Below are 23,805 nucleotides of genomic sequence, written 5' to 3' on the forward strand. Positions count from 1 at the left end.
GGTTCCCCCCCAGCCCGCCCAGCCCCCAAGCTCGGTTTGTGGCAGAGGAGCAGCGGCCTAGCCGGTGCTCTGGAGACCTTTCCCAGCCAAGCAGGAGGGCTCTTCCTTGCTTAGAATGTGGAACAAGGTCGGAAGGGACCTTGGGGGGTCATCTAGTCCAACCCCCTGCTCGGGCAGGAAACCTTTCTCTGCTCCTCCTCCTCCTCCTCCGAGAGATGGAAGGGACCTTGGAGGCCATCTAGTCCAACCGCCCGCTCAGGCAGGAAACCTTTCTCTGCTCCTCCTCCTCCGAGAGATGGAACTTGGAGGTCATCTAGTCCAACCCCCTGCTCAGGCAGGAAACCTTTCTCTGCTTCTCCTCCTCCTCCGAGAGATGGAAGGGACCTTGGAGGCCATCTAGTCCAACCCCCTGCTCAGGCAGGAAACCTTTCTCTGCTTCTCCTCCTCCAAGAGATGGAAGGGACCTTGGAGGTCATCTAGTCCAACCCCCTGCTCAGGCAGGAAACCTTTCTCTGCTCCTCCTCCTCCTCCTCCTCCTCCTCCTCCGAGAGATGGAAGGGACCTTGGAGGTCATCTAGTCCAACCCCCTGCTCAGGCAGGAAACCTTTCTCTGCTCCTCCTCCTCCTCCTCCGAGAGATGGAAGGGACCTTGGAGGTCATCTAGTCCAACCCCCTGCTCAGGCAGGAAACCTTTCTCTGCTCCTCCTCCTCCTCCTCCTCCTCCTCCTCCTCCTCCTCCTCCGAGAGATGGAAGGGACCTTGGAGGTCATCTAGTCCAACCCCCTGCTCAGGCAGGAAACCTTTCTCTGCTCCTCCTCCTCCTCCTCCGAGATGGAAGGGACCTTGGAGGTCATCTAGTCCAACCCCCTGCTCAGGCAGGAAACCTTTCTCTGCTCCTCCTCCTCCTCCGAGAGATGGAAGGGACCTTGGAGGTCATCTAGTCCAACCCCCTGCTCAGGCAGGAAACCTTTCTCTGCTTCTCCTCCTCCTAGAGATGGAAGGGACCTTGGAGGCCATCTAGTCCAACCCCCTGCTCAGGCAGGAAACCTTTCTCTGCTTCTCCTCCTCCTCCTCCCCAAAATAATAAGAGATGGAAGGGACCTTGGAGGTCATCTAGTGCAATAAAGTTTGGCCCTGGGTTCCAGATTCCTGATATGCGTGCTTGGGGGAACCCCGGGAAAGAGGCACTCCAGCTTCTTCCAACCTGTTCATCTTCCAGAACTGGACTACAAAGCCCATCTCTCCCAGTCAAAGCAGGGACATTCTCCTCCTGCCAAGAAAAGGGGGGATTTGAACGTGGTCTTTTTTAACAGCCGAGAGGAAGTTGTCATGTTGAGAATTTCGATCTGCAGGAGGGTAACCAAACCCTTTTGTGTTGCTAAATGGGGTCTTGGGCACCCCCCCACTTACAGGCAGACAAATGTGGGCTTCCAAAGCCCCAAATTGGCTTCCTAGGTCGGTAAATTTATTTATTTAATTCCATTTATATCCCGCCCTTCTCCGAAGACTCAGGGTGGCTTACAAGCTTAGCAGTAGCCTTCATTCTATGTATATGCCTGCTTATTAGGGCTTTCACACACACACCCCCAAGCGGCATTATTACAAAGTCAGCTTAATTGCCCCCAACAATCTGGGTCCTCATTTTACCTACCTGGGAAGGATGGAAGGCTGAGTCAACCTTGAGCCCGGTGGGACTCGAACCTGCACTAATTGCAGGCAGCTGGTGTTACCTAAGGAGGCATTAGCCCACTGCTCCACCAAGGCTCTGTTAACCTCAATTCCTTTTGCTGGATTAAAGACCGTAAGCTAATTTTCCCCAACATGGCAACTAGAATTCCAAAGAGAGCCGCAGTTCCGCAATAAACCGGGAGGGACGGGTTGGGGAAAACAATTACGAGCGCTTGCACAACTCCCCTCCACTACTCCTTAACACACACCCCCCACACCAAGGTGGACTCAGCAGGCCTTCAGCCAAGGGGCACGCAAGACCCCTGCATCTTCATATGTAAACATCTCCCCCTGGCAGAACAATAAGCCAACCCCTTCTCTTCCGTAACAATCCAGCATTTCTTTCTCTCTTTAACATTTAAACATTTCTGTTAAGTGAGAAATACGTTAAGTGAATTTGGCCCACTTTACGGGCCTCCATGCCAAAGTTCCTAAGTGAATCCCTGCAGCTGGTTAGTTAAGCAATCTGGTTGTTAAGTAAATCTAGTTCCCCCCATTGACTTTCACAAAAGGGATCGCATGAACTCCGGGACATAGCAACGGTCGTTAAGTATGAACCGGCTGCCAAGCACCTGAAATTTGATCAATTGATCGTGGGGAATGCTGCAAAGGTCGTAACGGTGAAAAACGGCCGTGATAAAAGTCACATTTTTCAGTGCCGCTGTAAACTTTGAACGGCCACTAACCAAACTTTTTGTTAAGTCGAGGACTGCCTGTACTTGAAGCCAGGTTGGTAACTGGGCTTTACTGGGGGCTGCTGGCGCTGCCCTCGCGACAACCCGCCTGCCCAGCCTGCCAAGTGGGAGAAAGGAGGAGAAAGGAAGCAGGAATTTATCCATGAAGGGGTCTTTTTATTAATCAAGCCACAACGCAGCTACAGAGTACGTTTAAATAGAGCGTGTCTCCGCGAGAGAAACAGGCTTAACGTGGTGCTGCCGGCCCTTCCTTGACCAACTAGAAACCAATTGGGGTTTGGGCTCCAACCGTCTTGAGGCGAAGAACCAGGTCTGTGGAAATGTTCGCTCGGGCGCCTTCCGCCTCCCACCAACCCGGGTTTGCCAAGGAGCTGTTATTCCTGGACCGCGTCTGGTGCTCCTGACGGCTTGCTCTGATCTTCGCCTTTCTTCTTGTGGCCTGAAACAATGCCGTCGATACGCAAGAGGAGGACGGCCGTCTGGGGGAGGGAGGGAGGGAGGAAGTGGGGTTAGGTCAGGAACCAGGAAATAACGCCCCCCCCAAGTTGCATCCTCACATTCAGAACTAGCTTGATTAAAGCAGACTGGTGGCGGAAAAGAAGCTGGGAGTTTATTCCCTTTCACCCTGGGGAAGTCTCGGACCGCCCCAGAGGGACTCCTTTGGGGCCACGGTGTTCTGTACCAGCCTGCTACCGGCCCTGCAGAAAAGGCAGGGACAACCCCTTTACAAACGGCAAGAGGCTGGAATTAAGCCTGCCAAATTTATTAACATAAAGCAGAGCAAAACAAGACACCAACCATGAAACAGGAGCTATTCAAACGGTTGCCTTCAGCAAACCAGCCCTCCCACGCATTCCCCTTTTATACAGTTCAGGGTGTGGCTTCTCTCTGCCTCCTTCCGAGGTGCCCCATTGCCTTCCTCTGTTTACTCCTGATTGACTGCCTCCTGCGTCGGGCGTCCTTGAACAGGGCCAGCTGTGGGTCATCTTCATCCACGCTGTCAGGCTCACACAGCTGGGTCTGCGTCGTGACCAGGTGGGAGGGGCATGGCTGAGGGCTCTCATCAGCAAGCTCTCCAATTCCCTCAGCAAGCTTTTCAAAAAACCCCCTCCTCCTCTGAGTCGTCCGACCCAACTGCCGAACCCACAGGCTGACCCTGAATCACAACACACGGATGCTTTCGCCTCACCTCAACAGCTGTCTTGTAGGTCTGCAACTTGACGGAGAGCGGCTCCCAGATGCCAAGGTCCTTCATGTCAGCCAAGGCTCCAGTCTCTCCATTGACACCCCAGGTCTGGCTGCCTTCTTGAGTGTGTTTTGCCTGCGAGCGACAGACCAAGTTAAGCAGCTCCAAAAGTCAAGAAGCTCACACCCCCCCTCCCGTGTTTCACCTCCGCGGCTTCAAAGGGATCGCAGGCCCTGTGCACCTCTTGCTCACTGGCAGAAATTTAAAATTTATTTTATGTTCGGGGGGGGGGGGGGGGGGGAACTGAGTACTTTCCACAACTGTTTGGAAAGATGTCAAGCACCGGGAAAATCAGATTATTCAGTTCGGTTCAAAGGAGTAGAAAGGTTTAAGCTCGCTACAAGAATCTGACCAAGAGATGGAGAGGGGCGTTCAAGGCAGGCCGGACTTAGATCTCTTGAGCGCAGAGACTCGTGACTTATGAAGTGTCTGACCCCTCCCTCATCTGCTACAGATAATCTGTCTTGCCCTTCTCTTCCATTATCCGTGCAATAGGCAGACCACTCCTCTCCACACCATGACCGCAAGGACCTTTCCAGCAAAAGCAGAGATAAAAGAGCGCCAGGCAATGAGCACTGCTGGCGATCAAAGGCGGTTCTCACCCGTAAGGAGGTGAGGACACGGATAGTGCTAGCGCCGCAGTTCTGAATGAGGGTCCTGGGAATAACTTCAAGGGCTTGGGCCACGGCACGATAGGGCCACTGTTCCACCCCGGTCATGACTTTGGATTTTTCAGTCAAGGCGTGGGCCACGGCCATCTCGGAAGCGCCACCCCCTGGCACCAGCTGGGGGTCAACGAGGACGTTGCGACAGACCTGCATGGCGTCCTGGAGGTTACGCTCCACCTCCTGCAAGAAACAGCCAGTGTCAAAGTTGAAGCCTCGCGTCAAAGCTGTTTGGCAAGTTGGGAGAGCAATTCAGTAGCGTTATCACTGAGGCTCTTGAAAAAATATTTTTTTGTGAGAAGTAGGCAGTAGAAGGAGCCATCCTGGGGGTGGTTGTGGGAATCACTGCCCCCCTCCGTTTCTAAATAAAAGCCCTACCCACCTCTAGTGATTCTGGCCCATCTCTGCCTCAGTAGCCAGCCAAGCACTCCGAATCTTCCAGAAACAGATTCCCCACTACAGATGGTCCTTGACTTACAACTGGTCGCTTAGGGACTGTTTCCAACTTACAACGGACGTATCTTGGGGAAGCTTATGAACGAACTTCCACCATCAAACCCCTCCCTCACCAGCAGCCATGTAAGCAAACTTTGGGCACTCAGCAACACAGCTGCATTTATGGCCAGTCACAGAATCTTACAGTCACTCCATGTTTTATGATGGTTTTGCCCAAAACTGGCCACTTGCTTCTGGCTTCGGGTAAAACTGGGCTTAATGACCACTTATCCCACCCCATTCTAGGAGACTTAAGAAATAAGGAGAAAGCCCAATTTAAATTCTGAGGGGGGGAAAAAAAACACGTCAGAAAAAGAAGGGGATGTACAAAGAGAGAAGCGGCTGGAAGTTACTCACCGCTAGAATCTCTTTGCTGGCGCCCCGGAGCAAAATGGTGCAGGCCTTTGGCTCCTTGCAGTCAGTGATAAAAGTAAAGTACTCGTCTCCAATTTTCTTCACTTCAAAGAGCCGTGCGCCGGTCCCCACATCCTCTTCGCGCAGCTCATCCGTGCGGCTGACGATACGCGCTCCGCAAGCCCTGCCAGGGAGGGGAAAAAAAAAAAGTTAAAGATTTCCCCAAATGCTGAGCTGACACTCTTGGGATGTTAGTAACGCTCCGTGAATTAGGTAGCTGGTTTTACACATCATTTTTTTTCCTGCTAGGGGCAGATTCAGACAGGAGGAGGTTGAGAGGAGCGTGAAATTACCTGCCACGCGAAGGTGGTTCTGTGATTTAATAACATTTGCAACCGTTTGCCTTTAGCGATTGAGGCATCCTCACCTTGCAATCCGGTTGTTGTCGGTTTTTCGCACCCGGCGGATTGCTGTGATGTTAGCTCTCATCAGGAAGTGCTGAGCCAGGTCTAAAGATTTGGGGGGGGGGGGGGAGAAAGAAGAAGTCTGGTTACACAACCTCCCTCCACGGGGAAATAAGCAGAGAATTGCCAAGCGCTTTCTCAATCAGAAAGCTTTACCGGAGATCCCTTTCTCTGTGATGATGAGGTCAGGTTTGACTTTGATCAGATGCTCGCACATATGCTGGATGAATTCCTCTTCCATCTGCAGGATGCGAGCAAAGTCTTCCTCACGGGTTATTTCGATGTCAGTCTGCGACAACAGGAGGCAAAAGCTTCTGGGTGAGTTCACGACAGCTGTGCAGTATCGGATCAATGCAGAAGTACCATAAACAGGTACCTTTTTCCCCCCCAATCTAGCTAGGGTTTACTCTCTTTGCAGGACTGAGTTCGAGTCCTGTGTTAGGCATGAACGCCGGCTGGGTGACTTTGGGCCAATCACCAGGAGACGGTGAGTTCTAGTCCCACTACTTTAGGTAGGAAAGCCCACGGGGTGACTTTGGGCCAATCACCCTGTGAATTCTAATCCCGCCTGAGGCGCGAAAGCCAGCTGGACTGACTGGACCCGTTGGCTCACTCTCGGTCCCAATCCACCAGACAAGAGGGTTGATTGTGCAAAAATAGAAGGAAGACGTATTAGATACAGTCGTCGCCTTGAGTTACTTACAAAAATCAAGGTGGGATATAAATAAAATTCATGATGAGGGTGGGATACGGAGTAGATCCGTTCAAGTTCAGGAATGAGCCGCAAAATTCACCAGTATGTGGGGAACGTGCTTGAAAACCTCGCTTCCCCCCCCCCACCCGACCCCCAGTAAGCATCGTCTTAGTACAGAAGAGGCGAGGGGCTTCAGCGGCCGACAGACCTGGCTCTCCCCCTTCTTGTACTCCAGAGAACAGTCCAGCAAAACGATCCGGGGGTTTTTGATGGTGCGGCGCATCCGGGAATGAGTGATATCTTTATTAATCATGACCCCAGGCAGGACACAGGAATCCTCAATGAAACCACCAGGAACCTGAAGGTAAGAGAATAACAAGAGTTGGAAGGGACCTTGGGAGATCTTCTAGTCCAACCCCTTGCTCAAGCAGGGGACCCTATGCCATTCCAGACAAGAAGTGGCTGTCCGGTCTCTTCTTTTAAAAGTCTCTAGTGATGGACCTCCCAAAACGTCTGGTGGCAAACTGTTCCACCGATTTAATTGTTCTCAGGGAATTTCTCCTTATTTCTAGGTTTGTTTGGTTTCCAACCAGTTTCTTGTCCTGCCTTCTGGGGCTTTGGAGAATAGCAGCCCCTCAAACACTGTCACCCTTAGTCCTTCTTTTCACTAGACTAAAAGGTAAAGGTAAAGGTTCCCCCGCACATGCACGCTAGTCGTTTCCGACTCTAGGGGCCGGTGCTCATCTCCGTTTCAAAGCCGAAGAGCCAGCGCTTGTCCGAGGACGTCTCCGTGGTCATGTGGCTGGCATGACTAGACGCCAAAGGCGCACGGAACGCTGTTACCTTCCCACCGTAGTGGTTCCTATTTTTCTACTTGCGTTTTTACGTGCTTTCGAACTGCTAGGTTGGCAGAAGCTGGGACGAGTAACAGGCGCTCACTCTGTTCCGCGGCACTCGGGATTCGACCCGCCAAACTGCCGACCTTCTGATCGACAAGCTCAGCGTCCTAACCTACTGAGCCACCGGGTCCCCATTTATAGACCCTTGTCTAAACCAAGGATGACCATCCAAGTCTTTCAAAGCACACACGCAGGCGCTCCTGAGCATTCTTTTTCAAGAGGCAACTTAAGTGAGCCAAGTTCCGTCTTGAGCATCAGAAAGGCATTTCTGAACCCAAGAAGAAACAAACAGCAATTATTTTTTTCTTCAGAAATACCCACCGATCAAAATGTTCACTTCGGGACAGACAAGCAATTACGGGCTCAAGTCGCAACGGGAGAGAAAAGCTTTTTCAGAGCTCTCCTTTCGCAAATGGGGCTGCCCTTGAGGACCACCCGGAAGCTCCAACTGGTACAGAATGCAGCCGCGAGAGTTGTGTTGGGAGTCTCCCGATACTCCCACGTTACACCTTTGCTCCGTGAGCTGCATTGGTTGCCAGTTGCCTTCCGGGTGAGATTCAAGGTACTGGTAATGGTGTTCAAAGCCCTTCATGGCATGGGGCCGGAGTACCTTAGGGAACATCTGCTGCCGGCATCAAGCTCCCTGCGCCCTGTGTGTTCCCACAGAGAGGGCCTCCTCAGGGTGCCACCGATCAGAGAATGTCGATTGGTGGCGCCCAGGGGGAGATCCTTCTCTGTGGGCGCTCCGGAGCTGTGGAATCAGTTGCCGGTAGAGCTCCGGATGGCGCCCGATCTTCGCTCCTTTCGTCGCGATCTCAAGACGTTTTTGTTTGTACAAGCCGGCCTAGCCTGATGGGGATTGGTGGGGTTTTTATTTTTTTTTTTGTACTCTTAATTTTATTTTTGGGGTTTTATTATTGTATTAATTGTTTTAACTTGGGCAATCATTTAATCTCTTTTTAATGTTTGTACTTTGTATTTGACTTTTGCCCTGTGAACCGCCCTGAGTCCTCAGGGAGAAGGGCGGTATATAAATATTATTAAATTAAATTAAATTAAAGAATGTCTCCAAATCAGAACACCCGAGCCTTCTCCAGCTTTTAAGATTGGGCACTGGGCTATTTGTTCCAATATTCTACTTGTGCCTTCTCTGAGTTACCAGACTTTTTCCTAACTTGCTGTGTGAATTTTGCAGAGGAAGATCCCGGGACTCGTGATGATAAAACTGGGATTGCTAAAAGACAACATACGTGGACATATGACCTTATTTCCACAATACAAGGCAGTAACAGTCTTGCTTCTCCCAATCTCTCTCCTCCTGCACTTGAGAATCCCAGCCCCAGCTGCAGAAATCCATCGTTTCTACCTTTTCCACTTTAGCATACTTCTTGATGTCAATTTCTTTCCTGCCATTCTCTTCCAGCTCCACAGTTCTGACCGCATCCAGCGCAATGTTGCAGGCCAGATCCGACCAGCGATTTATAGCTTTGGTGCTGATGGCGCTGTTGATGATCTTAAGCATGGCCTCACGGTTGCTGGTGTCAACCGCAGTGCTGCAAAAACCAAGCATGAGGCCCATTATCCAATGGGAAGCCAATCGGAGACCATCATCATCTTTTCCAATAGAACAAGACAAAGGAGCTCTCCGTGCGTTTGCTGACTTTTCAACTTTCAGGTCACTTCCCTCCTTATACACAGGCAGTCCCTTGATTTATGAATGTAATCGAGCCCAAAATTAAGGTTGTGAGTGGTTGCAGTCATTAAATGGGTTACCACAAGATCACACTTGGATTTTATGATCTTCTTTGCAGCAGCTGTTAAGCTAAGTGGTCATTAACCAAATCCATTTCTTCTCGTGGGTGGGGTTTTTTTGGCATGAAATTGGAAGTAAATGCTGGCAAAGAATGTCAAAAATCACGATCAAGTGACTGTGAGATGCTGCAGACAGCTGTAAAGGTGAGCTGGCTGTCAAGCATACAAAATGCAATCACACGGTCATGATGTGTGTACGACTGTGTGTAGTTATCAGAACTTCACAATTCCGTCATAAACATCTTTTGGAGGGAGACAACAACTAAGCTGAGCTACTGGCCATTAGAGGACCAATCTAGCTTCAAAGAAAATCTAGCTACCCTTGGTGCATACCAGGGTTGCTAACTCACCAACTCCACCTAATACAGGGTGTTCGGGAATAATGGTCAAGGTCAGGGGTAGACAACCTTGGCTCTTTTATGACCCGTGGACTTCAACTCCCAGAATTCCTCAGCCAACCATGCTGAGGGGAAAGGGAGAAGTTTCCAAGCTGAGCCATGCTGGCTAAGGAATTCTGGGAGTTGAAGTCCCCAAGTCATAAAGGAGCCACAGTTGCCTACCCCTGGTCAAGGTAGTTCATCCAATCCAAAGGAAACCAGGTTAAGGAAAGGCAAGCTAATTTGAAGACGAGCTAATCTGAATTTTGATCGCGTGACCACAGACAGGGATGCTGCAACGGTCGCAAGTGTGAAAAATGATCATAAGTCCCTTTTTTCAATGATGTTGTAACTTTGAACGGTCACTAAATGAGCGGTTCGTAAGTCAAGGACTACCTGTAGTCATAATACATCAACACGAGGCACTTTCTCCCTACCGCTGTTCCTTCAAAGGCTCAGAAATACATCCCCAATTTTTTTTGCATCCTCCACATTTCCTCCTCGTAGCTCCCCCCACCAAAAATTCTGCTCACCTAATTTTTTTCAGCGCACTGATCATGTCGTCCAGGGCCTTCCGATAGGCGCTAATGATCACCGTGGGGTGCATCTGCTGCTCTAGGAAATGTTCTGCCACTGATAACATTTCTCCAGCTAAGGGAGAAGAGGAGACCATGACTGGAAGCAACAGAAGCACTGCTGTTTCTCAGGCTCAGCTATGTTAAGACACGTGGACTTCAAACTCCCAGAATTCCCCAGCCAGTTCAATGGCAGGGAGTTGAAGTCCGCGTGCCTTAAAATGGTCAACCTTGAGAAACGCCGCACTAGAGCGTTTCACCCCAATGAAAATGTCTGTACTGATATCAACGCTTCAGAATTTCGTACACTAACAGAAGATGTACTTACTGTTGTGAGTAGGTTATGGGAACATACACAAAGTTGTTAGGGCCTTGCAGGGCCTTTAGGATACTATCTACCACTTCTCACTTATCTATCAGATGACTAAGAGGGAGGCACTCAACAAAGTTTTGACAGAGAACAGATGCCCTACACAAAGCTAACTGGTAATTATCCTTTCTTAATCTTTCCAATTCTAAGTGTATTAAAAGGATCAGTTTCCACTTAGGAATTTATTTCATTTTTATCCTATTTTCCATTTAGAAGCTCAAGATGGCTTAAATGGTGTTTTTTCTTTAAAAAAAACAAACAACTCTCCATAGCTGGGCTAAATGACTGGCCCGTAGGTGGGGTGGGAGGAAGGAAGACTAGTATTTAAGGATGCCAAACAGCAGCTTAACACAAATTAACATTTGAGACACTCCACTGGGAAGCAAATGGATTTTGCTCACTTCTCATGCTGAGATCTCCCCCTTTAGGTTCCTTAATAGTACTAAATATATCTCAACAAATTGACCTTAGGTGGCCTTATACAACACCCCAAATACCTCTTGTGATCTAATGTACTTGCGCATTTCTGATCCACAATCCCACATCCTACCAAGAATAATCACAGATGTGGTCCCATCCCCCACTTCTTCATCCTGAGTACGGCTGATTTCTATCATGGATTTAGCCGCTGGATGCTGTACTTGAATCTGGAAGAAAGGAAGGGAGGGAAGGAAGGATGGATGCAAATAGTTAACATTCTGGAGGCAAGGTTTCTCAACTGTGGCTACTTGAAGATAGGTGAACTTCAATTCTCAGCCAGCAACACAGAGTAGAGAGTAGAGTGCAAGGGAAATGAGAGAAACAGCACCTGGAGCTTACCATTTGTGTTTCACACATATTGCTGCATCTAGAAAGTATAATTAATAATGATAAATCTTTATTGATTAGCCCTTGGGCCATATCAAAGTGCAAAGTTCCAGCAACAAATTGTTACTAAAATTTGATAAAAGCAATTTAAAATGGAATTTGATAAAATACAAATTTAAAATGGAATGGGAATAAAATACAACTTAAAATGAAATTGTAGTAGGGTACAATAATTTAAGATACAGATAAAATATGATAAAATTATATTTTGGAGTCGTCCTTGCAATCTACCCCAATCAGTCCCACATACGCAGATCTCAACCGAACCATTTTGTTTAAGTACTGTGCTACGTTAAATGTTATTTTCAAGTTCTGGCCAGACATAAGGTAAGTTGTTTTGATATGGGGACCCCAATGGGTCATTCGTTTGGTATATAGACCAAGATACCTGTCTCTCACCCTCTTATACAGGCAACAGTCAAATAGGATGTGAGCCAAGTCTTCTACCTCTGCCGCTCCGCAAATGCAGAGACGCTCATTGTAGGGGAGAAAGTATAATCCGTTTTAGCCATTCAAGAAAAATGAACTTCTGGGACATCTTGGCAAGTTAAAATTCTCACCCTCATCTTTAGCTACAATTCCATAATGAACTATTGGAAAACCACATTTCAAATTATGCCTGCCTTGTGGACACGCACTGGATGTTGCTACTGAAGTGACTTACTTCTCTAAGAATAGCATTGCCATCATTTGTCATGACGATTCCACCCATTGGGTCCAACAACATCTGCACGGAAGATTCAGGAAACTCTCGTTAATATCCACAAAATGCAACACACGTTTATGCAGGTTATCCCTTGTAAATTACAGGTAGTCCTTGCCTTACAACCATTCATTGAGTGACCATTAAAAGTTACAAGAGCACTGAAAAAATAGTATGGCTGGTCCTCAAACCCTTGCAGCATCCCCAGTCACATGATCAAAATTCGGACAAATGCATTTACTAAGGCGGCAATGTCCCGGGATCACATGATTGCCATCTGCAACCTTCCCAGCTGGCTTCTGACAAGCAAGGTCAATAGGGGAAGCCAGACTTGCTTAGCAACAAGATACCCTTAACTGCACTGATCCACTTAACAAACAATGCAAATAAGGTTGTAGCTCACTTATGTCTTGGTTCCGACAGATGAATCTCTTCAAAAGAACTTCGATGTTCTTGCTTTGACAACTTAACTGTCTTGCTTAGCAATGGAAATTCTGGTCTTAAAAGATTCCCTGGACATGAAGCAAGGAGCAAATAATAATAATAGTAATCCTCACCTTCATCATTGCTCTTGGTCCTAAGCAGGTTCTGATAATATCAGCAATAGTCTAAAATGAGAAGAATATTGAGTTTATTTAACTGTGAACATGGAAGCTGCAAACTGCCCTCTGTTTTAAGGTCTGTACAATGCCTAGAAAAGTTAACACATTTTATTAAAGAGCCTCTCTTTAAACGTCTCAGTTGACAAAAGGTAGCAGTTTGGGTTTTTTTTTTGCCAAGCTCACCCTACATCTATTATACCAGAATATCCAAGATCTAGAGCTGGATTTTCTCTGTAGATACACAGTTTTAGAACACTAAAAAAATAAATATACCCTCAGCTCCCATACTCTGTGGAACCTTGATGGTAAATGAACACACTCTATTTCTCTCCCATACATTTTCCTGAAATCCATACCTTAGCAGCATTAATATTTCCAGCCTGGACTTTTCTTCCAGACTCACGTTTTGTGTTTTGACCTAAGATGAAAAGAGAAAAGAAAAACAGCCTCATGCTCAAATACTCAATTACTGCATCTCACCTGAAGAAATAGGCCATCATTTAGAAGCTGCACTTATCCAACATACTAAACTGGCTTACCTTTTATTCTGATTATTTTGGGAGTGTCTTAACCTTGTGGGCCATCACTGCTATTGGCTGGTTTAGGGGGTTCCCTATGTTGCATGAACCCAGGAAACCTAATAACATTCAATACATGTACGGGTAAATCCTCAACTTACAACCGCTCATTTAGTGACCAAAGTTACAACGGTACTGGGAAAAAAGTGACCAATGACCATTTTTCACACTTCCGACTTGCAGCATCCCCCCCCCCAATTACAGGATAAAAATTTGGATGCTTGGCAACTAGTTCATAATTTATGACGGTTGCAGTGTCCCAGGAACCACTCTTGCGACCTTTTGAACAAACCAAGTCAACGGGGAAGACAATGGCAAAGATATCGGCGTATTTAAAGGACCATTCGCTACGACGTTATATTACGGAATGGAAAAAAATGGATTGATTACATCCAGAATAAATATGGGACTAAAAAGTTTCATTTAGCATTTGAATAGGTATTGATATGATATTTGTATTGCTTGTAGTCATTTTATATGAGCTAGAGTGCTATAGACTTAATAGTTTATTGTTGTTAGCATTGGGTTGTTTATGATTGTTTTTACCTTTATACCAGGGGTCTTCAAACTTGGCCCTTTTATGACTTGTGGACTTCAACTCCCAGAATTCCTCAGCCAGCCATGCTGGCTGAGGAATTCTGGGAGTTGAAGTCCACAAGTCATAAAAGGGCCAAGTTTGAAGACCCCTGCTTTATACTTTGTATTTAGCTCTGGGAAGTCGGGGAGGGGGGAAGGGGTGGGGGGAGGGTTAGGGAGGGTTAGGAAGGGTTGGGTGGGGGGAGGGATTGTTAGAGATAAAATGTATTGAAAAACTTTTCAATTAAAAAAAAAGATTCGCTTTTATCATATAACTAATTTAACAACTGCAGTAGAATTCTGGGAGTTGAAGTCCACGAACGATGAAAGAGCCAAGGTTGCTTAGCTCTGGACTAGAAAAAAACAAGAGAATTTCTGTCACATTTTTTTGGGGGGGGGAGGGAGGGGTTCCCCAGAGAAACAAATCAGTTATTTGGGGGGGGCACTTTCTGGGTACATCTGGGGAAAGAGAGCAGAGACCCAGGATGAGAGAAAATCCATTTTCCCAGCATGCACTTGGGGGAAGTCGAAGGGAGGATGCAGAGAGGGGCGAAGGGACCGCCAAAAGAGGATCTCCTGAGGGGAAAGTTGAGGAGACCGATATGAGGGGTCGCTCGGGGCGGGCTCTGTTCCCCTCCCCAGCCCACCTCCCCCCTCAGACTCACTGAGAACGAGGACGGGGCGCTGGCCCAGCATCTTCCCGGCGAGGCGAGGCGAGGCGAGGCGAGGCAAGAAGCCGGCGAGGAACCTTCTGGAGGCGGACAAAAAAAAAAGAGCTCGGAGGGCGGGGAAAAAAAAAACGCCGTTTCACCGCGCTCGCACAACCTACCCTGCCTGTGGCGGAGGTTCCTCCAATCCGCAACGCCGTCGCCTTCGGGACGGCCAATGGCGGCGCGTCTGCTTTCCAGAGACTCCGCCCACTCGCCCTGACAGCAAGGTGCGTTGAGAGGACAACGGATTGTTTCTCCGCCTCTTCCTCCTCCCAAGGCGAGCATGCTCGGGGCCGGGCGCCAACGGGAGGAAGGCCGCACGCATGCGCGAGGTCGTCCGCGCGGGAGGTGGAACGTCGAAGGGCAGGGAAGGCGAGCGCGCATGCGCACGAGCCGCCGCCAGCGGTTAGGCGGATGAGGCCTGCTCGGCGGCGGTCGCTGCAGTTCCCGCAGCGCTTCGTTCCCGCCCGGCCGCAGCCCAGAGGCGAGTTTGGGGGGGAGACCTCCAAAAGAGGGGGGACCCTCTGCCTCGCCTAAGCCCAGGCGCGACATTTGTCTGTCTTTCACCGCAGGAACACCGCGCGAATTACGGCCTGGACATCGAGCCGAGTAACAGCGGCCCGGCCCCTCCCTTCGTGCCATGAGGCATGACGGGAATTGTAGTCCGCTCCCTGTTCTGACACGTGCTCTATGATCTGAAAGGGCAGAACAGATTTTATTTGTTATTAATGGGATTTATATCCCGCCCTATCTCCCGAAGGACTCAGATAGCGGGCGTCTGCGCGCTGGGGGAACAAAAAAAGCACCCAGATTAAGTTTATTTATTTATTTTGGTAGGTTAATGCAGCGTTTCCCAACCTTAGGAACTTGAAGATGCGTGGACTTCAACTCCCAGAATTCCCCAGCCAGCTATGCTGGCTGGGGAATTCTGGGAGTTGAAGTCCACGCATCTTCAAGTTCCTAAGGTTGGGAAACAATGGGTTAATGCGCGTGCAATTTATGATTGTACGGTGTTTCTCAACTTCAGCAACTTTTAACCTTGTGGACTTCGACTCCCAGATTTCCCCAGCCATTACAGCTAGTCCTCAAGTCCGCTTAGTGACTGTTCAAAGTTGCAACGGCACTGGGGGAAAAAAAATGACCGCTGATTTGTTGTTTTTTTTCACATTTAACGACCGTTGCAGCATCTCCGTGGTCACGTGGTCAAAATTCCAGGTTGCTTCTCTCGCCTTGGGTTTAGTTTCCATCCATGATTTCTTCGTCTTGCCTTCTGGTGCTCTGGAGATTTGGTTGACTCCCTTCTTCTTTGTGGCTGTGGGAACGGCCATTTTTTGGCTTCTCAACCTTCAGCTTTCCCAAACGTTTCTTATCGGCCTCTATGTGAATTACAGTGATGAGCGCACTCTCCTGGTTCGCACAGGACGGCATGTGGGAAGTTTGGGAAACGCTATGATAAAGCTTTCACATATTTTTATTTATTTTAATTCCATTTATATCCCGCCCTTCTCCGAAGACTCAGGGCGGCTTACAAGCTTAGCAGGAGCCTTCATTCTATGTCTATGCCTGCTTATTAGGGCTTTCACACACACACCCCAAGCGGCATTATTACAAAGTCAGCTTAATTGCCCCCAACAATCTGGGTCCTCATTTTACCTACCTGGGAAGGATGGAAGGCTGAGTCAACCTTGAGCCTGGTGGGATGCGAACCTGCACTGATTGCAGGCAGCTGGTGTTACTTTTAGTGTTACTTTTAGCTGGTGTTACTTTTATCTTTTAGTATCTTGTTTTTGTAATGATCTCATAGGCACCTGAGTAGTTCTCACTACGTATCCAATTGTCACTATGTATCCTATTTTTTGAGATTGATGGGGTTTATGTAATGATGTATTTGGTATTCTGAAAAGGGAGGTGAATAAAAGTTCAGCGGGTAGTTGCTCAGGGAGTTTTTTTTGTGAGACAAGGCTGCCTGGCTGGTTCAGAGCATCTCTATCGACCCGGGTCTGAAGTCTTTTCTCTACTGTGGCAGTCCCTCAAATGTTGGAAGACTGCTATCCTGTCGTTTCCTCACCCCTCCACCCCAGTCCTTTTCTCTAGCCCAGGGGTAGGCAACCTTGGCTCTTTTATGACTCGTGGACTTCAACTCCCAGAATTCCTGAGCCAGCCTGAGCCAGCTTGGCTGGCTCAGGAATTCTGGGAGTTGAAGTCCACCAGTCAGAGCCGAGGTTGCCTACCCCTGCTCTAGCCAAACCCAAATCCTGCAACCGTTCTTCAGGCCTTTAAACATAGTGCTGGTTCTGATTGGAACATAGTGCTGATTAGTGGGGTGACTTTGCCCTGATAGGGTGCAAATGCTGGAAGTGGGTCCTGGTGTGCAGATGTAAGGGAGGTCTCCGGAAGGTTTCACACTGAAGCTCCCCACCAATCTTTCCCCCCCCCCCCCGCTGTTCCATCGGGGAGAGAAACATACTTCTGAGGCTCTCTGTCAAATACCCCGGTTTTTCTTTTGTTTGCACTAAGAAGCACAGCCTTCCCTCAATGTTCATGGAATCCTACTATTTGGACGTCCCCCTGGCCCATCTCCCTATATCAGGGGTCTTCAAACTTGGCCCTTTTATGACTTGTGGACTTCAACTCCCAGAATTCTGGGAGTTGAAGTCCACAAGTCATAAAAGGGCTAGGTTTGAAGACCCCTGTCCCATATCATCAGAGGGGAAATTATTGTCTGAGTTACGGTTTTTTTTTTCTTATTTTCTCTCTCTCCTGCCCTCCCCACAAAGCCTGCTGCTGCTGTTTCTTGCCCCTTTATAGTATAGAGTATAAAAATAATATAAAAAAGGTGTTGAGACCGGAAAGAGTGCAGAGAAGAGCAACTAAGATGATTAAAGGCCTGGAGACTAAAACATACGAAGAAGGGTTGCAAAAATTGGGTTTGTCTAGTTTAGTGAAAAGAAGGACTAGGGGAGACATGATAGCATCTTCCTCCATTTGAGGGGCTCCTGCAGAGATGAGGAGGGGTCAACCTATTTTCCAAAGCATCAGAAGGCAAGACAAGAAACAATGGATGGAAACTAACCAAGGAGTGAAGCAACCTGGAACTAAGGAGGTATTTCTTGACAGCGAGAACAGTCGGTCGGTGGAACTGCTTGACTCCAGAAGTTGTGGGTGCTCCATCCTTGGAGGCTTTTAAAAAGAGACTGGGCAATCATTTATCTGAAATAGTATAGGGCCCCCTTCTTGAGCAGGGGGTTGGAGTAGAAGATCTCCAAGGCCCCTTCCAATGTTTATCTTCATTGGATGGCTCTCCCTTTTTCTAGGCATGAGTTCCAGTCCCATTCAGATGGAGCCAGACTTAAACCCCCAGGAAGAGAAGCAGCATCGGAAAAGTAGGTGCCCCCCCCCTTGACCCTGTTCCCTGTGAGCAAATGCTTAAACAAAGGAAGTTGTCCAGGTAAATGATGCACCCCAGCAGTGGATAGGTCAGCAGGTCACGTGGCTTATCCTCCATTCAAGCCACTCCCAGCCTGACCACCTCTGAAGGCCTCGGACTTCAATTCCCACGCTCCCCGACCAGGTCATCTTGAGTGGAGGTGGAGAAGAAGCAAAGTGCCACGTTGTTGTAGGTCACCAAGTTGGAGACGGAGAAAGCTGCAGATGAGAAGCTTTGCAGCTTTCTCTGTGGCTTAGCTCCCATATCACCCTAACCAGGTTTATTTTAGCCATGCACATTGTTGAGGAAGCCAGTGGCTAGATTACTATATCAGCTATGCCATAACGCTTGGCTTCCAAGCACACAGTGTCTGGGTTTAACATATTAGATCCAATGAATCTTCCTTGTGTTTTGAACTGAGTCTCTGGTTGGCATAATTTAACATTTCTGAATGTCCGTGGAGGTTCTCGGTCATCCAGGTCCTGGTTGTCCCAAAGGTGTTTCCCCCTCCACCCCCCAAAAGGCTTTGTTTTTCTTTGAAGACATTTGGTTTCTCATCCTGAGAAGCTTCTTCAGTTCTGACCCGAGGGTGGGGAATGGAAGGATTTATATTCTTTGCAGTCATCTGGTCGTTAGTACTCTTTCTGGGAGTCATTGAGGCCACTTGGAGGTTTATCTCTGCCCTCAGGGTCACCAGAATAGTGCAAATGGGTGTGGAAATCTTTTTGGAACTGCTGAAAGAAGTTTCAATGTGTTCATTGTGTTTACAACACAGCCCTTTCAGCATTTCCCCCCCAAAAAAGGTCCCACATCAATTTGCACTATTCAGTTAACCCTTGTGGGCGCAGAGGAACCTCCAAGTGGCTTCAGCGACGCTCAGAAAGAGTGCAGACGACCAGATGACTGCAAGGAAACACAAATCCTTCCATCCTCCACCATTCCGTCAGAACTGAAGAAGCTTCTCGGATGAGAAGCGAAACGTCTTCAAAGTCCAGTTGCCTTTTGAAAAAAGGACCTTTGGGACTAAGGTCTCTGATTATGGCGTAGCATGATGTCTACACTCAGCTGTGCATTGCGAACTCTGGTTTTTGGCTGTGGGGGGGGGAGGGAAAATATTGGAATGCAAGGGAGTTTTTTGGGAGGGAATTGAGGAGCGCAAGTGAGCCAACTGTAGCCTGGGATGGGCTTAACACCCCAAGGTCAAATGCTGGGAAAAGTCTGACCTGCTCAGAATATTCTCCAAACAAAATGAATTGCTGGACAATGAAACGTGGGGAGGTCTGGGCAAAAAAAAGGGGGATTTTACCTCTGCTGGTTTTTTCACAAAAACGTCGGAACTGGCTTTGCTTACTTCTGTGCCTGTGCGGAATTATCAGTAAAGTTACACCCTTGGTAAAATAATATCCTGGGAGTTTCTTTCGCTGCATTTACCGATGGGATGGTTGACTCTTAGTGAGAAGAGCCTTGCAGGCGCCAACAACAATTACTGTTCACTTCCAGGTACTCCGAAAAGATCTTCGCAAGCCCCACGTAAGCGTTTAAAACTTTTGTTCTGTGAGAGTCGATTTGCCACCGAAAGCCGCTTTGCCTATGGAGAATTTCAGCTTTTTCTCCAATTGTCCCAGCAGGAATTGGCAGTCAGGCTTCTCTTGTTTTATTCATTTATCCTAATGTTTGTTTAATTTGTATGCTGCCCATTTTGCCCGTAATGTGGCTCACGGCCCAGAGATGGCTTCTCCCTGTTGCAGATCCAGCCACTGTTAGAGGCACGGCAGCAAAGCGCAACTCAACACAGCGGGCCACTCTCCATGCCAGTGGAACTGTGGTGTGACACCCAAGAAACGGGGTGTGTGTGTTTGCCTGGGTATTTCTGCCAGGCAGTCCTCGACTTGCAACAGTTCATTTAGCGACCATTCAAAGTTGCAACAGCGCTGGAAAAAAGTAACTTAATGACCGTTTTTCACACTTAACAACCGTTGCGGTATCTCCACGGTCACGTGATCAGAATTCAGACGCTTGGCAACTGACTCATACTCATGACGGTCGCAGTGTCCCGTGGGGGGTGCCGTGATCCCCTTTTGGTGACCTTCTGACAAGCAAAGTCAGCAGGGAAAAAGCAGGTTTACTTAGCAACCATGTCACTAACTTAAAAGCTGCAGTGATTCTCTTAACAACGGTGGTAAGAAAGGTCATAAAATGGGGGCAAAAATCCATTTAGCAACTGTCTTGCTTAGCTCTATAAATTTTGGGCTCAGTCATGGTCATAAGTCAGGGACTGCCCATATATATATTGAAGTTCCAATAGCCACCCCCACCCCACAACCACCTAAGTGCATATTGGGGGCTCACCAACCAGCCCGCATTTTCCTTGGTGGAGCAGTGGGCTAATGCCTCCTTAAGTAACACCAGCTGCCTGCCATTAGTACAGGTTCGAGTCCCACCAGGCTCAAGGTTGACTCAGCCTTCCATCCTTCCGAGGTAGGTCAAATGAGGACCCAGATTGTTGGCAATTAAGCTGACTTTGTAATAATGCCGCTTGTGGGTGTGTGTGAAAGCCCTAATAAGCAGGCATATACATAGAATGAAGGCTACTGCTAAGCTTGTAAGCCGCCCTGAGTCTTCGGAGAAGGGCGGGATATAAATGGAATTAAAAATAAAAATAAATAAATAAATAAAGCTCTTTGCAAGCATCATCCAACTGTGGTTTGCAGTGGAATTTTTTTCGGCCCGCATTTACTTCTGGTTTCTGGCTACCTGTGTTGAACAGCATCGATTGACACCAGGTGTTTGCCGCAGAATTATAGCTCAGAAGTTTGAGTTGCTGGCTTTTGACCCAGCATATCCTGGTTTAGCCAGGGAATTCTGCCCCACATCTGGAAGGCGCCTGGCGCTTGGCAGGATCGTTCTTAAATCTGAACTCATTTCTCTCTCTCTCTCTCTCTCTCAACAGGAGAAGACCTTGACGGCTCTCCAGCCACATCGTTTAAGCCTTTGTGCCCTGCTAAGCCATCTCCCAGTTTTCTTGAGCTGCCCTCAACTCAGTGGAGGCCCAGTCCGGTCCTGCCACATCCCCAGGCCTCATGGACGGGGAAAGGAAAGCGACATTTTGGTAAGGATCATCTGGTGTCTGTCTGTCTGTGGGTAGCCGGAAGACGGAACACAGTGGTAGCCAGTCTCTTCAGGCCCAAAGTTTTATAAGAAACCTACAATTTACCACCTGTTCTGAACCAGCCCTCTTCTAGCAAACCCCTATTCAAAAGAAGAGACTGGAGAGCGTCCAAGGCTAAAAGGCTTCTGCCAAGATTTAATTACGCAGTTAACAAAAACACTAGAGCTTGTCTTCTCAAGCGGAAAAGTTGCTTTCAGCAACCAGCCCCTCCCCAAACACTCCTTTTATAGAGAGCTCAGGGCGTGGTCTCCCTGTGCCTCCTCCCGAGGAGTCCCACATTCTTTCTTTGTTTGTTCCTGCTCGACTGCCTCCTGCGTCGGGCGTCCTTGAACAGGGCCAGCTGTGGGTCATCATCTTCCGCACTATCGGGCTCACGCAGCTGAGAAGAGGGCCCCGGCTGGGAACTCTGCCAAGCCTCCACGACATCATCAACCGGTTCGTCTCCCACACGGTCCTCCTCCCCCTCATCTGAGTCCTCCGACACATCTGAGCCGGCTGCCGAAACCACAGGCTGGCCCTGAGTCACAACACCACCATCGGTTTAGTGATCGTTCAGAGTTACCACCTCACTGAAAAACAGGGACTTTACGACCATTTTTCACACACACGTCCGTTGCAGCATCGCCAGGGTCACGCGATCAAAATTCGGATGCTTGGCAATTGACTCATGTTTATGACGGGGACAATGTCCCGGGGTCACATTGATTCCCCCTGTTGTGACTTTGTGAGAAGCCAAGTCAGTGGGGAAGCCAGACTAACTTAACAACCGTGTGACTAAACAACTGCAGCGATTCACATAACGGAGGCGAGGAGGATCGTAAAGTGGGGCAAAATTCACCTAATCAATGTTTCACTTAGCGGCAAAAATTTTGGGCTCAGTTGTGGTCCTAATTCGAGGACTAACTGTATCCTGGCTGCCGGCAGTTGCTAGTTCATTTAGTTCACACTGTCGCACTAAGCCCGAGGAAGTGAACTAGCTTCTTCCCCCTAAGCTGAATGGTTAGATGGCCTAGGGCAGGGCTAGGCAACCTCGGCTCTTTGATGACTGGTGGACTTCAACTCCCAGAATTCCTGAGCCAGCCACGCTGAGGAGAAATGGAGAGGTTTCCATACTGAGCCATGCTGGCTCAGGAATTCTGGGAGTTGAAGTCCACGAGTCATCAAAGAGCCAAGGTGGCCTACCCCTGGTCTAGACATAGTTATTTGAACACAGATCTTTTTAACTTTTATATTTTACTCTGTGTATGTGTGTGTGAGCGTGCACGTGTCATCATATTTTAGTCATTGTCCATCCACTGCAGGATGAAGGCCTCTTCCGCATGTTTCCAATCTTCACGGTCCTGAGCTTTCCTTTGCCAATTGGGCCCGCCATTCTTGATGTTGTACACACATATATCTAGCAACGTATATTAAGCTTTCACCTAGAGTAGTAAAACAGAATCAAACAATATAGATCGTTTTATATACACACATACCCTCAATATATGTTGTTGTTGTTAGCTGCGAAGTCGTGTCCGAACCATCGCAACCCCACAGACAACGTTCCTCCAGGCCTTCCTGTCCTCTACCATCTTCTGGAGTCCATTTAGGCTCACGCCTACTGCTTCCGTGACTCCATCCAGCCACCTCATTCTCTGTCATCCCCTTCTTCTTCTCTTGCCCTCAATCTTTCCCAGCATGAGGCTCTTCTCCAGTGAGTCCTTCCTTCTCCTTAGGTGGCCAAAGTATTGGAGTTTCAACTTCAGGATCTGGCCTTCTAAAGAGCAGTCAGGGTGGATCTCCTCTAGGACTGACCAGTTTGATCGCCTTGCAGTCCGAGGGACTCGCAGGAGTCTTCTCCAGCACCGTAGTCCAAAGGCCTCAATATATAATAATGCACTTTTTGGAAAAGCTTTTCCTGAATTGGCTGCTGAGGCGGAGACCGAGGGGCTGCCTGCTTGTGGCTCTCTCTTCTCGGCAAGCCGGTCACCCTTCCCCTGCCGCCCCCCCCTTCTCTCTCCCAGCTGCGGACCACCAGCCGCAGGAATGCTTCGGCCTCCTTGAATGTCTACACAACAACATGCAGGTGCAGACCCAGATCGCGCAGGAGCAGCTGGCGCTGTTGCAGGACATCCGGGAGTCCATAAACCACCTCCTCGTCAAGCAGGAGCAGCAAAATGGAGAGCTCCGGGGCCAGCTAGAGCAGCAGCCCCCCAGGGACTCGGCCTCCTTGCCGCACCCCGGCAGCTAGCAGCAAGCTCCTGGGCCTCTCTCTTCAACGCAGGCCGTCTGCGGGCAGCTGCGGGCCTCCTGGGCAGACGCTGTCCAGCACGTGGCGGTGCCCACGACGCGGGATTTAGTGCCATGAGACTGACAGGCAGCGGAAGCTGCGCGATGCAAATAAAGTGCTTGTTATATTTTTGCCCTGTGGATGTTTTGCTTCACCAGAAATCCGCTTTTGATCCAAAAGGCACTGACTGCTGTTGGGTTAACCAGGCAAGTGAGTTCTAGTCCCACCTTAGGCATGAAAGCCAGTTGGGTGACTTTGGGCCAATCGCCAGGAGACGGTGAGTTCTAGTTGTGCCTTAGGTATGAAAGCTAATTGGGTGACTTTGGGCCAATCACCGGGAGACGGTGAGTTCTAGTCCTGAATTAGACAGGAAAGCCAATTGGGTGACTTTGGGCCAATCACCAGGAGACGGTGAGTTCTAGTCCTGAACTAGACAGGAAAGCCAATTGGGTGACTTTGGGCCAATCACCGGGAGACGGTGAGTTCTAGTCCCGCCTTAGGTATGAAAGCCAGTTGGGTGACTGGGTCAA

The 23,805-nt window shown here is 48.7% G+C and overlaps 2 protein-coding genes across 2 annotated transcripts; one reads left to right on the forward strand and one right to left on the reverse strand.

Moving 5' to 3' along the window:
• Positions 1-2,564: 2,564 nt before the first annotated feature.
• CCT3 (chaperonin containing TCP1 subunit 3) lies at positions 2,565-14,603 on the reverse strand. The gene is made up of 14 exons (XM_081340223.1): positions 14,366-14,603; positions 12,903-12,964; positions 12,502-12,552; positions 11,906-11,968; positions 10,925-11,021; positions 9,963-10,080; positions 8,607-8,793; positions 6,550-6,699; positions 5,804-5,936; positions 5,611-5,692; positions 5,187-5,367; positions 4,272-4,517; positions 3,613-3,744; positions 2,565-2,902 (listed from the first exon to the last, which is right to left on the reverse strand). Exons 1-14 carry the CDS (start codon positions 14,394-14,396, stop codon positions 2,798-2,800), a joined length of 1,638 nt encoding a protein of 545 aa, XP_081196349.1. The 5' UTR covers positions 14,397-14,603; the 3' UTR covers positions 2,565-2,797.
• A 2,687-nt stretch (positions 14,604-17,290) lies between these two features.
• TSACC (TSSK6 activating cochaperone) lies at positions 17,291-23,407 on the forward strand. The gene is made up of 5 exons (XM_081340110.1): positions 17,291-17,513; positions 17,725-17,793; positions 19,338-19,367; positions 20,788-20,946; positions 23,010-23,407. Exons 2-5 carry the CDS (start codon positions 17,727-17,729, stop codon positions 23,234-23,236), a joined length of 483 nt encoding a protein of 160 aa, XP_081196236.1. The 5' UTR covers positions 17,291-17,513; positions 17,725-17,726; the 3' UTR covers positions 23,237-23,407.
• Positions 23,408-23,805: the final 398 nt, after the last annotated feature.

This window comes from Vipera berus (genome assembly GCF_964194415.1).
Source record: "Vipera berus genome assembly, chromosome: 16".
NCBI lineage: Eukaryota > Metazoa > Chordata > Lepidosauria > Squamata > Viperidae > Vipera > Vipera berus.

Excerpts from the sequence above, each read along its gene's own strand:
- TSACC (XM_081340110.1), top strand. The coding sequence starts at position 17,727 with ATGAGTTCCAGTCCCATTCAGATGGAGCCAGACTTAAACCCCCAGGAA. Across the intron at positions 17,794-19,337 it reads AGAGAAGCAGCATCGGAAAA|GTACTCCGAAAAGATCTTCG; the intron begins GTAGGTGCCCCC and ends GTTCACTTCCAG. Across the intron at positions 20,947-23,009 it reads GAAAGGAAAGCGACATTTTG|CTGCGGACCACCAGCCGCAG; the intron begins GTAAGGATCATC and ends TCTCTCTCCCAG.
- CCT3 (XM_081340223.1), bottom strand. The coding sequence starts at position 14,396 with ATGCTGGGCCAGCGCCCCGTCCTCGTTCTCA. Across the intron at positions 10,081-10,924 it reads CACATCTGTGATTATTCTTG|CTGGAGAAATGTTATCAGTG; the intron begins GTAGGATGTGGG and ends CTTCTCCCTTAG. Across the intron at positions 5,368-5,610 it reads GACAACAACCGGATTGCAAG|GGCTTGCGGAGCGCGTATCG; the intron begins GTGAGGATGCCT and ends CCTCCCTGGCAG.